Source organism: Cyprinodon tularosa, unplaced genomic scaffold, assembly GCF_016077235.1.
Source record: "Cyprinodon tularosa strain WSP-4 unplaced genomic scaffold, ASM1607723v1 ctg196, whole genome shotgun sequence".
NCBI classification, from domain to species: Eukaryota; Metazoa; Chordata; class Actinopteri; order Cyprinodontiformes; family Cyprinodontidae; genus Cyprinodon; species Cyprinodon tularosa.
The window spans coordinates 564,534-579,796 of record NW_024038715.1 but is presented as its reverse complement, the minus strand read 5'-3'; the positions used below and the strand labels follow the sequence as shown (position 1 = coordinate 579,796).

The 15,263-nt window shown below is 37.3% G+C and overlaps 1 protein-coding gene across 4 annotated transcripts; it reads left to right on the top strand.

Moving 5' to 3' along the window:
• Positions 1–1,718: 1,718 nt before the first annotated feature.
• On the top strand, positions 1,719–14,091 carry lhx6 (LIM homeobox 6). Of its 4 annotated transcripts, none has more exons than XM_038283668.1 (9): positions 1,719–2,226; positions 2,993–3,064; positions 3,146–3,328; positions 4,719–4,840; positions 10,895–11,112; positions 12,593–12,693; positions 12,796–12,891; positions 13,094–13,268; positions 13,367–14,091. In XM_038283668.1, exons 1-9 carry the CDS (start codon positions 2,149–2,151, stop codon positions 13,453–13,455), a joined length of 1,134 nt encoding a protein of 377 aa, XP_038139596.1. In that variant the 5' UTR covers positions 1,719–2,148; the 3' UTR covers positions 13,456–14,091. The 4 variants fall into 4 exon arrangements, with proteins under 4 accessions (XP_038139596.1, XP_038139597.1, XP_038139595.1 ...); XM_038283669.1 differs by having other exon boundaries at positions 10,892–11,112; positions 13,376–14,091; XM_038283667.1 differs by having other exon boundaries at positions 1,720–2,226; positions 10,892–11,112.
• Positions 14,092–15,263: the final 1,172 nt, after the last annotated feature.

The following is a 15,263-nucleotide window of genomic DNA, read 5'->3' as shown; positions in this document are numbered from 1 at the left end:
GTTGGTGTTCCTTTTTTTTTAACCACTTTCTGTCACTCATTCAGATAGATTGAAATAATAAACCACAAGCTGCTCGTTGGTTTTAATTTCTGTTACCTCTGTAGGACCTTTTCTGCTTTATTCACCTCCCTTTTTGAGACCCCAAGAGTCTTCATTACTTAAACTCTTGAAGAAAAGGACAGCCCAGATGTGTTGGAATGTCATTTTTAGGTTAGGAGATGGGATACATTTCCACAATGAATCCCAACTTGTTGGATTTATGGGCTTAACTAGTAGGATCAGATGTTAAATAAAAAAATGCTCTGACCATGTATGCTGCTGGATCTTAAACATCTGTTTATTTACATATTTAAGGAACAAATAGCAAAAATAGAAGCAAAATGTTACACTTTTGTTTAAATAAGGATATTGAAGAAAAGCTGGATACAGTTTTGAACAAACTGGTTATCTAAGCTGCCATATTGTCATTGGCTACAATCACTAAGGAGGTTATGACTGAGATGGAGTTAAAGTCAGTTTGAAAGAAAACTGGAGAGTTTATTTAAGCAGGTTCCCAACAGATTAGTTTACAGCTGAGGTTTTGCAGGTAGGTAGAAACGATGGAGCTGATGTTTCAACCAGGTTCAAATGCATTCTCCTGTAAACATGAACATTTGTGACTCCTTGTTTTATGTCAACTAAAAAACTTAAGAATGATCTGAAAGTTTTGGGGGGGGGTTTTCTGAATGCTTCATTTGGTGTTCAGTTCTAATTTGGGTTCTAATCCTTTCTTTGCTTCATGGTTTACATTTTTTTTTAATTAATTTCTTTACATTTTTTTGTTAATTTCAGCTGGGAAAAATATAAATTGAAATTGTATAAACCAAGCAAGACGAAATCATACTTTTGATGTATTTGTTTCTGCTAAAAAAGAAAAGAAATAAAATGCGTAAAATGGTCCACCAATAGAAGGAATGTCTAAACTTCACCAGTAATTTGGCTTCCTTCAGGAACGAATTGCAGTGCTGCGCAATCAAGCAGATACTTGATGAATTCATGTGTGATATTCTCACCTGCAAAGCTTCTGATTGGTTGATTAAAATCCCCCAAAAGTCGCTTTTGCTGGAGATTTTTTTTCCAGTCATTTTCCTCATCGTCATCGTGCATCCGTTCATCTTTAATATATATATATATATATATATATATATATATATATTTTTTTTTCTTTAGATAATTTCTAAGATTTGCATGAAATCTTAATTCAAATAAATTTCAAGAGATTCTTTTCTCTCTCTCTTTTTTTTATTCTTAGCTGTTAATTTTCTAAAAGGTCAGTCCTATAGGAAACAGAAAAAAAAGTCCATGACCTAAACTCACAATTACAGGATGACAGGAGTTATTTTAAGATTTAAATATATTATATTTTTCAGGATTTATTGAGGATTCAGTTTTCAGAATTTATGTGATTTATACAAATATATATCTCTAGTTAAAATATTGAGAGAAAACTATCATTAATTACTAGAATATAAATAGTCTCATAGAAGCCAAAATAATAAAGTTGTATTCATAAGCAGTCTACAGTAGCATCTTAAACCAGATATTTTTTTCTTCCTTAAAAGAAATCCATGCTGCAGCTGCATAAGTGGAGTTTGTGTCACAGCTGTTACAAACTGTGTCCACCCTTCTGCAACTCTTTCCTCTCCCTCCCCCTCCTTTAACTGAAAGGCAGGCCTGCAGAGCCGCGCAAACTTTCCCTGCAGCTCTGCGGAGACACTTTGGTTCTGTTCTCTTTGAGCTCTGGTTGCCTCCAGAAAGCCAGCCGTCCTCCTCTGAAGATTCGGAGTAAAGGGAGCTGCCAAAACCTCTTGGACCACTTCCTGTATACACGCTTCTCAAAGGTGGGGAGAGAGAGAGAAGGAGGGAGAAGAAGTCTAAAATCGGACACGGGGATCATCGCATCTGCAAAGCTTCTGCTTGGTTGCGCTCTCGACGCCCTGCAGGATCCTACGAAACATAAAAAAAACATATTGCATAAAAAGAAAAAAATCAAAACAGTGCGCCATATATCCTACGGATGGTGCACGCCTTGAAGCCGAGCGCTGATTCTTCTCTTGGTTTTAGGCGCAGAATTTGGAGACCCTAAGCGCAAAGACTGCAGGGGGGTTCATGTACTGGAAAAATGAAGTTTTGCCCCCTCTCTCAGAGGGAAAAAAGATTCTGTCTGAAGGAATTCCAACAAAGCAGGTACTACCACTGTGGGAGACTTTTAGAAGTTGTGCGTAAAGATATCGGAGAGGTTTAGACAATGCGTAAAAACGCTGATGTAACATGAGTTTATTTCAGAATCATCACTGCATTCCCCGGTCCAGACTAAGGCTTGTTTTTGTTTCTTTTATTTTTTTTTTTGTCAATCTGTGATGTCACAGGAATCACGGCTTGTGCACTGAGATCAGCCGCACGCGCCAGCCGCCATGAGGAGACACGCGCCCTCTGTGTTATGAATAGCGTGATTTGCGGTCCGCGAGCTTCTCTCTCTCTCTCTCTCTCTTTCTCTCTTTCCCTCTCTCCTTCTGTGTCGAGCGCAGCCAATTCGCCCTGAAGAGAATTAGATTTTAATTACAGCCATTAAAAATCAAATTTGCAATTCTTTGGGTGACCCGTTGCCTTCTGCTGATTGACAGTTGAAATTGACACTCCGGGTCCCTCTTATCCGCAGCTATTTGTAATTACAGGTAGTTGTCCCCCCCCCCTCCTCCACTCTTGCTGTCCTGGATTGCGCAGAAAATACTATTATTCTCAGAGGCATGGGTTAAGGGCATGGGGAAAAATCAATCCAAATTGAAATAGCTTCATTAAAATGTGCCTTTTGTTGCGGGGGCCCCCCAGTTAGCTGATTTAAGCGCGGTTTTATTGTCGGGACTGCGTTAAAAAGAGGGTTCTGCAAATGCCTCCCGTGAATTTTGAGGATGTGAGGATGAAGAGCAGCAGCTTACTGAAGGTTTTCTTGTAGGTGATCTGCACCGAGCATCAGAGCACACCGGGGACCCCGCGCAGCGCTGTGGACTCCGAACACACGCCGATGGTGAGCGTCTTTTTTTTTTAATGGTTTTTAAAAACGCAAGATGGCGAGATCTGCAGAGGTAACTTGTCTTCATGTTTTCAGTCTCATTCGGACGGGGAGTCCCAGCGCTCCAACATGGAGCGGGAGGACATCCGCTCTCCTCCCAGCACTCCTTCCACTCCCTCCGTGTGCTCACCGACCTCCACCGCCAGCTCAGTGCCTTCCACCGGGAAGAACGTGTGCGCGAGCTGCGGCCTGGAAATCCTGGACAGATACTTGCTAAAGGTGAGCCACCAATATACTTTATTTTTAATTTTTTATTATTCTTTTTGAATAATAATTTTTTTTTATTTCACACTTTTTTTTTTATTAATATTATTTTTTCTTTTAGGAAGAAATAAAATAAAATAAAAACTAACAATGATAATCTGGCATGAAGATTGCTTCTGTCTGTACAAACAGAAGCAAAGTGTTTACTGTGGTCTTACTGTGTGTTTGCTCTGGCGTGTTGGACTGAAAAGAAAAGTCTCAACATCTTAATGCGCCCTTTGTGCACAAAGATGACACTTTAAAAGCGGAGATGCGGAAAGAATCAAAATCTTAAAGCATTCATAAAAACAACCTTAAACTGTTTATCGTTGTTATTTGAACGGATCGTGAAAGATAAAAGATGCGGTTGATGATATCTCCTCTGTGAAACTGATTTTGGTGATTCATTCATTATCATCGGACTGGCAGATAGGGTTGGAAACATAAGAAATAATCATTATAGATTGGACATTTTATGAAAGGTAAAGCTAAGAAATATCTTATTTTTTTTAAATAATCATTAAGCAAAAGAAAATTATTTCATTTTATGTCCATGTTTTTTTTTTTTTTAATTCAGTCAACTTACTATTCTCTGGACAAATTTTACACTAATATTGGGGGGAACTGTTTTTTTAAATCTAAATAAAGAAATTCTCAATCTTTACTATATTTTTTTTCTTAAAGAATCTAGTAGCCTCTTTAAATCTAACTTTAAAACTAAAAAACTTATAATAAAAAATGCGTATTTTTTAAGTTAAATTTTCTTTATGTGAGGATTTCTTTAACAATTTAAAATGTTTTATAATATTTAGGGATATAGGAAGCCCATAGTTGACAGCCTAAAACAGTAGGCCTATGTATTTATTTAAATCATGCCTGTAAAAGTAATGAACAAAACAAAAGAAGGAAAAAGAAAAAATGATCAAATTTATATTTAAAAATTTTCATTAGTATTGGTATTATTATAATAGGTTACAATTAGATTAACACAATTTTTTAATTATTCCATTTGTGAAATCTAAAAGAATTCTGCAAACAATTTAAAAAAGTTTAGATTTTCTGAAACATATTAAAAATGACAATATAAAAAAAGACCGAACGAAAATTTTTTATTTTTTAGGGGAAAAATCTAATTTTTGACTGTAAGTGGGAAGGATATCATTAAGTGATGCCGCGTAAATCTCGTTAGATGAGTCGAGATCAGCTTTTGGGTTAATCATATTTCCGATTAGAGAAAAATCTACAAGATATGGCAGCAGGATTTTCTAAAATGAATTCTCTAATGTTTTTTGTTTTGTTTGTTTGTTTCTTTTTTGGGTGGGGGGGTTTCCTCGTGCCATTGACACGGCTGGTGTCTTTTTCACAGGTGAATAACCTGATTTGGCACGTGCGCTGCCTGGAGTGCTCCGTCTGCAGGACATCTCTGCGTCAGCACAGCAGCTGCTACATCAAGAACAAGGAGATATTCTGCAAAATGGATTATTTCAGGTAGGGGTAAGTTTATGGTCACGTTTTCAAAACACCAAGTCTCTCTGTCATAGTTAAACGCTAGTGCACAGTCAGCCAAGTGTGCGAACACGCACCCTGCATCCTACATGTTTCCTTGGAGATAGATGCGGGCTGCTTCATGTAATTTTGAAAGGCTCTTTGAAAAGCTGAAAGTGTGTATCAAAATAAAAGCCTCTGCTCATACTGAAAAGCTGAAAGATCCGAGCTGTTGTTATGGCTATAGGACACACACAATTTCTAAGAGCAACATAAAGGGGCTTTCTGTCTGGGTAAACTCCCCCAACATTAAACATCATATTGGGGCATTTAGTTATGATAGTTAAATCCTAATATTTAGTTAGAGGACTTTTGAACTTTTTAACCACACGTTTATTATCTTGGATTTGGATACATTCTTGAATAGGCGTTTAATAAAATTTCTTGATTTTATTTGATGTGTTATTTTCCGGCTCATGTCATCCTAGAATTGTTGATGCATGTTCGCTGCAAAGGAGATTTTCCCTAATGATTCATTCCATGTCACACACTGAGTACTAATCGCAATTTGGCCCGCAGTTAACATGGTTAGTGTGGAGCCCAAAATACACGTGAATTAAATTTCTTTATAAAGCACACATTTACCAAAAATCTCAAAGCACTTATTAAGCCCCAAAGTGTTTTTTCCCCCAATTAAACCAACATTCATCTGACAAGAAGACTTAAATATGGAATGCAGGGATCTAAAGATTAGGGTGATGGCGAAGAGGCCTCAAACACTTGAGGCTCAGGGTCACCATAGATAAAATCGCAAACAATGGAGAACAGCTGAAGTCGCAGCAGTTTACGTCTAACTTTGAAATATATATATATATATATATATATATATATATATATATATATATATATATATATATATATATATATATATATATATATATCCTTGTTCTTGATGTAGCAGCTGCTGTGCTGACGCAGAGATGTCCTGCAGACGGAGCACTCCAGGCAGCGCACGTGCCAAATATATATATATATATATATATATATATATATATATATATATATATATATATATATATATATATATATATATATATATATATATATATATATATATATATATATATATATATATATATATATATTACTATCTGCAAATTGCAGTGCTTATTTCTTAGATTTATTACATGTGTCAATACTTAAAAAACGTAATCTTAGAGGTAATTTAAAAACTATTGTACTCTATATTTTCATGTGTGAGCTGTGTGTGTGTGTCTTGGGGGGTGGGGGGTTAATTGGGGTTCACACCATTAGCAGCATAGTATGATTATGTTTAGGTGCTGGGTTGGGGTGTGCAGACATACACTCATATTTATGCCTCACACAGCAGTTTGAAGGTGTGTGTGTGTGTTAAACAGAGTAGAAACTTGGGTGTTTGTCTGATCAGAACCTGACACCAGGCCAGACCAGTGCTCTGAGGTTTATAATCACCCGCAATTAGCTGTCCTCCAACCCCAGACCCACAGGCCTCCAGACCAGTAATTAGACCGCCCCAAAAGTCTGGTCCAGCATGTTCATGACATGAATGTGATTCTTATCCAAACTGAAACTGCGATGCAAAGAGACACAAGGCCGCACACGAGTACATGGACACATATTATTTGAAATGTATATGTAAATAATATGTTTTCATGTGGAGACCTCTGTTCATTTTTGAGCTGTCAGTCATTTTTTTCGATTTAGTGAAATACTGACTAACTGGACTGTATTGTGCTTCATTTGCCATTATATTTCACCAAGTCCATTTTAAGGTTTCTTTCTTGACCTCTAGAATTAAAGACAAATAAATACGGTAGAGCATATTTTAAATTTTATCTAGATCTTCAGATAATGAATATGATCAAGATTTTAAAGGATTTGTATTTTGGGAAATAAAATCATATGTGCAGCATTAAAAGAGGCAGACAGTGCGGTTATCTGACTCCATATTTATCAAATTAAAGGAACAATGAAAGTTTTAACTATGAAACAAAACAAGGTGATAATGTGGATTGTTTGATTTTGCAGGTCAAACTCCATCAAATTGCATATTAATCCTCTGCCTGGTTTTGTTATTATTTTCAAGAAAAAAAATCCCAAATTTTTATTTAAACACTTATCATTTTAATTGCATGTTTCTCTAACTTGCCCTGTGAATATAAAATTGTGTAAAACCGTTGCAGTAAACAGTCTGGTTGTGCTGCAGGGCCTGCTGCGGCTCGCCCCGCGTTCTGTAAACATAACTGCAGTCTAGGCTTCACAAACTGAAGTCAGCTAAACACCGCTGGAGTCCTGATCCTCAGGGCTGCTTTCAGACCTCTGGAGATGTTTCCTCATCTGTGTCAGCCTCTCATCTGGCTTTGGACTGACAGCTCCTTTAATGGGGGGTAATAGCAGGAAATCAGAGAGGGTTTCCCTCCATGCATATGTGTATGCCTCTGTGTGTGCAGGGATGGAGCTGAAAGGCGTCTTGAGGGAGATAGAGCCCCTGCTGCGCCTCTCAAACCATTGGGGGTTTATCTCACATACACTCTTGCACATATAAAGAAATATTTCATTGTCAGCCTCCTCCCTTTCTCCGCCTTGGTCTGCAGAAACCTTGTCCATGAACGTCGTTGAGCTGCAGGCAACAGGGGAAGTTGCTCTGCTGCACTAATCAGGGGCTCCATAGGACATCCATGCTGTAACTATGAGTGTGTGTTGCACACCTAAATGCACACGGACCTCTTTACGCATGTGCACTCTTTGTTATTTTTGGAACTGTAATTATTCATCAGCTACCTACTTCTGGTTAACTGATTAGGTCTCCATAGCAGCAAAAGAAGAAAGCAGTTGGCACCAGGAAAATGGTTTACATTTAAATAAAAGCTGTCTTATTTAACCAAAGCAGCGATAGTTTTAAAGTGTAAAGCAGACATTTTAAATAGTTTACTTTGTCTTAAAAATAATGAGAAATTTTTGAAAAATCTGCAAAGTATGTGAATAATATCCTCTTTTTTCCCTCCTTATTTGATGCCTATGTTGTAGACCCGACACAAACTATAAAACCACACAGTCAGACATTCTCTGTTTCAACAAACCTAAATATAGCCTAGTGAATTTATCAAAGCTTTAAAAAATGAGTAGCTTCTTGAAGTTCTCTTTCAGCAGCAGGTAGATTACTTTAAAAATAATAAGAAAATTAGTTAAAAGAGAGGCTGGTAATGGAAATGAGATTGTTGTATTAGGGTGTTTTAGAGGTGCTGGATAATGACAAGGGTAAATAAACATGTTTTTTGTTCATGAAGAACAGAGTGAAAGGTGGAAGCTGATCGAGATAAGGGAGTAGGAAGTTGAATATAAGGGATGGTTTTGGAGCTTTTCTGGGTTCTGTCTCTTTACATGAATCTGACAAGCTGTCAGTCTGGATTAGTAACAACGTTTCACAATGTTTTCCTTCTTACTGTGGAAACGGTTGGGAATTGTATGAAACAATGTGCACGGAAAGCCACAGGGTCAATTTGTTTCTGGCTCAGCTTTATTGGCTTATAAGCAGGGTCCATGCTGTGGCAAGTATTATTCCTCTGTGGCTTGTAACAGTTTAATGGATCTAATACTACTTGTTGATTTATTCTTAAAATGATAATGCCCAGAGGGGGAATAGAGCTAGATAGAAAATAAGACATAGTAAATGACTTGCTGTCTATGACACTACATGCATCAAACGTCTCGCTCTTATGCAGAAGAGGAGCTGCAACCTTGTGATGTCGGGGCTGCAGAACGCCTTCATCCCAGACAGAGTGGACTTGAGTGCACTGAAACGCTGCCAAACCCACTCACTTGGCAACAAACCCTTGTCCTTCTGCTTGCCTCTCCGACGTCCCTCAGCACTTTGACTCTTTGCCTCGGTCCTTTGCCTTCCTGTTAGATTTCTATTATCTTGCTCTTTCTTTTAAGCCTCTCTTAAATCTTCCTGAAATTTGTGCTTTATTTCTGGTTTCTTTTAGTATCTAGAGAATAGCTCCTTTGCCTGTGTGAATCAGAATTAATCTGGGTGTACACATCAGTAAAAGGTAGCCGTTTATGCAGCTCTTTTTTTTTTCAGACTGCCTCCTTCACAAGAATTGCCAGCTGCTGACCTTGTCAATGGCTCTTAACCTAACCCCAGCCATCTTGAACCAGAAGCATTTAACATTTATTTAGGTCTTTAATGCCCACTTTAAAACAGTGCTTCATTCTCACTTCCATTCTTGTGCAAAGCAGAGAATTCTTATTACATTTTTAGTGTATCTCATTTATTTCTGCTTGAGTTAGATTGTTTGAAATACAGATTTAAACTTTAATAACGAATAAATTCTATCAAAAAAGCAAACTAGTCAGAATACAGATAACAACATGATTTGCTAGATTTTCTAATCACAGTTGGAAAATAAGATTGAAAACATTCTTACTTTTCAAATATAGATAAGATATAATTATTTTATTTATCTCAGATGGAGAAATTTCAGTTTATCCACAGCAAATAGAAGATACAAACTGAGATTTAAAAAAAAGAAAAAAACACAATACTACTTGGAGACTAATTCTAAAAGCAGAATTTCATGTAAATTCTCCCTTTAATGCACGCCAAAAGACAGGAAATAACTGCAAATCCAGCTTCAACACAACTCCAATACAGACTCAAGTACATACAGTAGATAGTATATCTGGCATTTTTGTTTGTGTCTACATCCTGGATTGTGCTAGTATTGGAACTACCGATGCTGTTTACTTGGCTCAGTGCTTCTGTGTCTAACGGCGTCTCTTTCTTAATAGAAAAAGTTCTGCCATTAATGTTCTTTACTTTGCATTATCTTCCTTTTTAATGTTTATTAGTTTTTCTGCCTGCTTCTTGCCCCTATAACCTTTAGCTGGTTTTGGGCGTACTAGTTATCAGCGTGAATCTAATGGAGGCTTCTTCCTGTTAAAAGGGAGTGGTTCCTTCCAACTTTCACCACCTTCTTTCCCAGTTGCAGGATTTTCTGACCAAATGGACAAATCCATAGAATTAAGCGATTTAAATGACCAATAAATAATCAATCCGATCTAAATTTGTATGCATTTTTAACTGAATTATATATAGAACATATTGATTTGCATTTAGTTCTGTATGAAAAAAATCTCAGTTGAGTTGTTTGTCAGTTACGAATCGAGACACATTTTGCATAATGGCACATTTTAGTTTAAATTAATCGCACTATCCTCTCCACTCGTGAGCATTTGCACAGCAGTCACTGGTATTTGTAACACCTGTGGGCATCGAGACGACTGAAAGACCGGGCCACCTTATTTTGATTGCGATACTGATGTGGTGATGATGAAGGTATTTGCATTGATAGTACAGCAAATTAACTTCACTTATTTACCACCTCTAAAATTTTAGCTTTTCTTTGTTTCTCAAGCTAAATTAAATAATTTTTGCAGCAGCATTTATCGATCTAGCAACTTAACTTCCACTTCCTCAACAACAGTTGTCTCCTACTCTTCATTTTATTCCTCTCTTACCCACTGTCTCCCCCCATGCCTATCAACTCCCCTAAAAAAACGCCCACCCAGAGCAGTAAATAACACACTGACAGGCTCACTGTTACTATCAGTTACAGTGTTATGACCTATAATGATGTCATCGTCTTTCAACCTCCTCCAGTCTGTGCAACCCTCTATCCCTCCACCTAATTCATGATGTGTGTTTATGTGTGTGTGTGTGTCACAGCCTTCATGGATCAACCAGGAAATTGCAGGTGTTGGTTTGTTTGTATTCAGAGCTCCGCTTGCAGCTTTTTTTCCCTGAAAGCTTCATCCTCCTCCAAGGTTTCTTCTCTCAAAGGCTTTAGAAAATGCCACAGGTTTAAAAACACAGAGAGATTTCATCTTGGTGGAAGAAAAAAACAAAACAAAACAAAAAACAACCCAAAAAGTGAACACTGCCCTAATTTTTCTCTTTGCATTTCCTTCTTTTCTCTGTCCCGTGCTGCTCTCCTCCACTCTCCTTCACAGTAGGTTTGGTACTAAGTGTGCCCGCTGTGGGCGACAGATATACGCCAGCGACTGGGTGAGACGTGCAAGGGGGAACGCATACCATTTGGCTTGCTTTGCGTGCTACTCGTGTAAGAGGCAGCTGTCTACAGGAGAGGAGTTTGGCTTGGTGGAGGACAAGGTTTTGTGTCGGATTCACTACGACACCATGGTGGAGAACCTCAAGCGGGCAGCTGAGAGTGGTAAGAAGCAGAGATGTTTTCCTAGAGGTTATGTAAAGCCAACTTAGGATTTAGATCAAGGACGTATGTTATATATAACTTTATAAAATATAAATGAGAGTAGTAATTATCAGGATGAGGGAATTCTCAAGTGTTGTGGAAGTACATGATGGCAAACTTTAATGCCACCACATAAAGTAGAGCTTAAGTTGAAAGCAGGTCAAACATAGACAACAAACATACGTAATTTTCACAACTTCCTCAACCTTTTTTACCCTGATTCCCCTAAATAAAATACATATCAGCCTATTTAAAAAAAAAAATAAAATCCCCTTATTTGTAAAAAGTGCACATGTAAATTATTCTGAATCATCACAAGACAAAGGTCAGGTATAAAGTTGTTGGTTACACTCTACCCTCTACTGGAAAGAAGAAAGATCATGTAAAGATAGCCAAAAAGTATACTGTGTGCAGTTTTTCACAAGCAAAGTAGGGAAAACATCCCTTCATTGACTTTGAAATGCTGACCTGAATGGAAAACAGTGTGTGGTAGAAAACTACACACCATTTGGACCATAAAGAGCTGTGATGGTCGCATCATGCTCCGCGGATCTTTTCCTTCTGTAGAGACAGGAAAGTTGGTCACAGATTATGGAAGATAGAGGCTAAATACAAGCTGATCCTGGGAGAAAAGCTGTTAGAGGCTATAACCGACCGACTGAAGCAGAGGTCCACTTTTGACTAGGACACAACATGTATTAGAATTACTATAGGCCACATTCCAGGCCCAAGAACTAATGTTAATTGAAGCGTACCATAAATAAAAACAAATTAAACACACCACACATTATTCAGATTATCTTGCAACAAAATTTATAAAAGGTAACCTTTTCTTCCGCTCCGCACTTTCTTCCAATTTTCGGATTTTGTCTGGATTATAGAATTTAATTAAAACTCCTATAAAGTTTGAGATTATAACAAGACAATGTGTATACATTCAAAAGCTTATAATAAATTGACTTTTGTGTGAGAAAACGAGGCAATTGATAAAAAAATGTGGCCAAAATCAAAGCACACAATTCAAATTCCTTGTTAAACCACTGACTGCTTTATTTAAAGTTAATTTCAAGCTCGTTTTAGGTTACAACTTATACTATCTTGTAAAAATGTTTTGTAGTTAAATGCAACTGATAAACAGAATGATGTTTATACATGCAAGAATAACTAGTGTTCATGAAAACTTTTGCTAACTTAATGTAAATCAACAGAAGGTTTAAAATGTAATTTTAATAATATTTACCCTGGCAAGCTATTATTTTGAAAGGGAACTTCATACAAAAGCCAATAGAGAAACAAAGTCTAGTAAAATGTGAAATGTGTGTCTAAGAAAAGTGGAGAAGAAATTGAAGGGAGAATAAAAATGTTGATACTCCTCAGCAGGAATTGTAATTCAAATTTGTATCTGAAATTTCACCTTTATTTATTTTTTTTTTTTTTACAGGTAATGGTATTACATTAGAGGGCGCAGTCCCAACAGAACAAGACAGCCAACCCAAACCAGCCAAAAGGGCTCGGACGTCGTTCACTGCAGAGCAGCTACAGGTGACACGCATCATACTATTTCTCTAATTGATTTCTAACAAAACACACATCTTTTTTTTAGTTGGTTGTGTTTGCATCTACTAATGTTGTCGCCTTATGCAGATCATGCAGGCTCAGTTTGCTCAGGACAACAATCCTGATGCCCAAACGCTACAGAAGCTGGCCGACATGACGGGGCTGAGCAGAAGAGTTATACAGGTCAGAGAGGTCTTAGATATGCACAATCTGGTAATCATTAGCCGCATGCACAGAAATAACTAATTCTGTCTCTCAATCAGAGCAGATATATTGAATGTTGAAGATACACTTTTTGCAGCTGTTTCTTATAACGACACTCCTTAAAGAGAGCTTTTGGTGCATGCAGCAGTGTAGCTAAAAAGTGATGTTTGTGTCTTCTCAGGTGTGGTTTCAAAACTGCAGAGCAAGACATAAAAAGCACACGCCTCAGCACAGCGGTGCTCCACAGAGTCATCCTCAGTCCAGGATACCCTCGTCGCTGCCCGATGAGCTGCATTATTCCCCCTTTGGGAGTCCTGAGCGAGCACGCATGGTGGCTCTCCACGGGTACATCGACAGTGAGTTTCCACTCGCTTAAGTTTTCAGCTCAACAATCTTTCAAGCTTTCTCAAAGGCCAAATATTAACTGTTGTGTGCGTCTTTTTTTTTAATACATGTTTTACAGGTCATCCGTTTTCCGTCCTAACCTCTCAGAGCCTCCCTCACCAGACTATGTCGCTGCCCCAGCTCCCCCTCAGCCGCTAGATCTCCATGTGACCCATGACCTCTGGATCTTTACTCCGGATCTGCCGTCAGCCACGCTGTATGACCTCACTTGAAGATTGTTCAAGAGTCTCGGAGAAAACACTAATCTTCCAATTGAGAACAAAAAGAGAAAGGGACAAATCTGCCGTCTTCTTCTGTTCTGTTCAGTGGATGGGAACATTTAGCCTGTGACCAGTGTGTCGAACCAATCACCTCCCAGTTTTTATTATCAGCAGGAACTCTAAGTTTGTGTTTTACACCAGCTGATGGACCCGTTCTGCTTCTCATGTACAGCATTTTCCACTCTGTTCAACCACCTTCTAACTTTGGGAATTTCAAACGGATGTAAATGATAAAAGAAGCAGGACTGCAGCTTCTTGAAGGTTGTCAGATTACTGAAGATAAAATTAAAATGTCACTGTGGCTCATTGGACAGAGCTCACACATTAGAGGTAAGACTCCTCCCTTTTTTCTCTCAAAACGACCATGAAGGAAAACAAGATGCAAACAATAGGTTGTTTACATTTAAAGTAATTTTTGCCTTTGAGATATTTTGAAGAAAGAAAAAATACAACCCAAGTTTTCAAACATATTTAGGTTAATTTTAGTGCTTTAGGCATAACATTTTGAAACAACTAAAAAAAATCAAATGTGCCTTATTCATTTTAGTAAAAAAAAAAGGTTTAGTCACCACCAAATAAATGAAACATATTAGACAATTTTTAAAGATATGAAATCTTTTGAAAATTAAATCCACCATATTTTTTTTTCATGTAAAATTAAAACAAAAGGCATATAATTGGATGTTTTTGTTTATTTTGGCAACACTTCTAAATCTTCCCTTTAAAGGAAAATGTCAGTTGAGCATCTAGTTAAACCATATGTGTTTAAAACCATGTTCGTATTTTCAGTAATTAATGAGATGGCTTTTTTTTTTTCCCCACTGTTTTTTTTCCCTTGTTTTTTTTTTTTTAAACAAAAGGGAAATAAAACTTTGGTACAATAATGACCCTATAAAACCAACGGGTTTGTACATAGTGAGAAGTGTGCATGTGTTTCTGTGTGTTGGGGGGGGGAGTGAGTGTGTGTGTATATCTTAGTGGCCGTTGTGTGAAAACAGAATACAACAACACCTCAAATTCCTTGTATTTATTGACATGATAAAAAAAAAAAATCTCTGTAAAAAGCACTTTTTCCCCCCTTTCTGAAACGGTTTTGTTCTGCCAAAAATATTAACAAAGGAAGAAAGTAAAAAGAAATAAAACAAAGGGTTTATTTGAGAGACTGTGCATCATAAATGTGTTGTGTAATAAAATGCAATAAAACACAATGTGATAATATGGTCGTGGTGTTTTTTTAAAGGTAATTTCTTACAATAAAAAGGCAAAGATTATTTCATTTAAAACATGATTGAGGCAGTAGAAAGGCGAAGGAGTGTTAAATTAGCATGGAGAGAATTGAAACCATCCGTTTAGAGAATAAGCAAAGCTTTAGTGTTTATCACAGCAGCTCCTTTGAGTTCCTGTGGGCTGCATGCAGGTTTGGTTCTTAAGCTGAAGGATGACGTTTTTGCCAGACGTTATTATTGGCCGTTGTTATGTTAGTTTCTATCAGTATGGGCCGGGCAAAAGCTGCATCAAAAGCAGCATTTCTAATGTATTGTTACTAACTGTAAAACGTTTGAGGCTTAACATGTTCCTAGGAAGGCAGTTTATGAGTGAATACTTGTCATTGTAACTTAAATTTGACTAACCTTCCACGATTTTGCTAATCTCTGAAGTTTTTATTAATTCTGTAATAATGCCTAT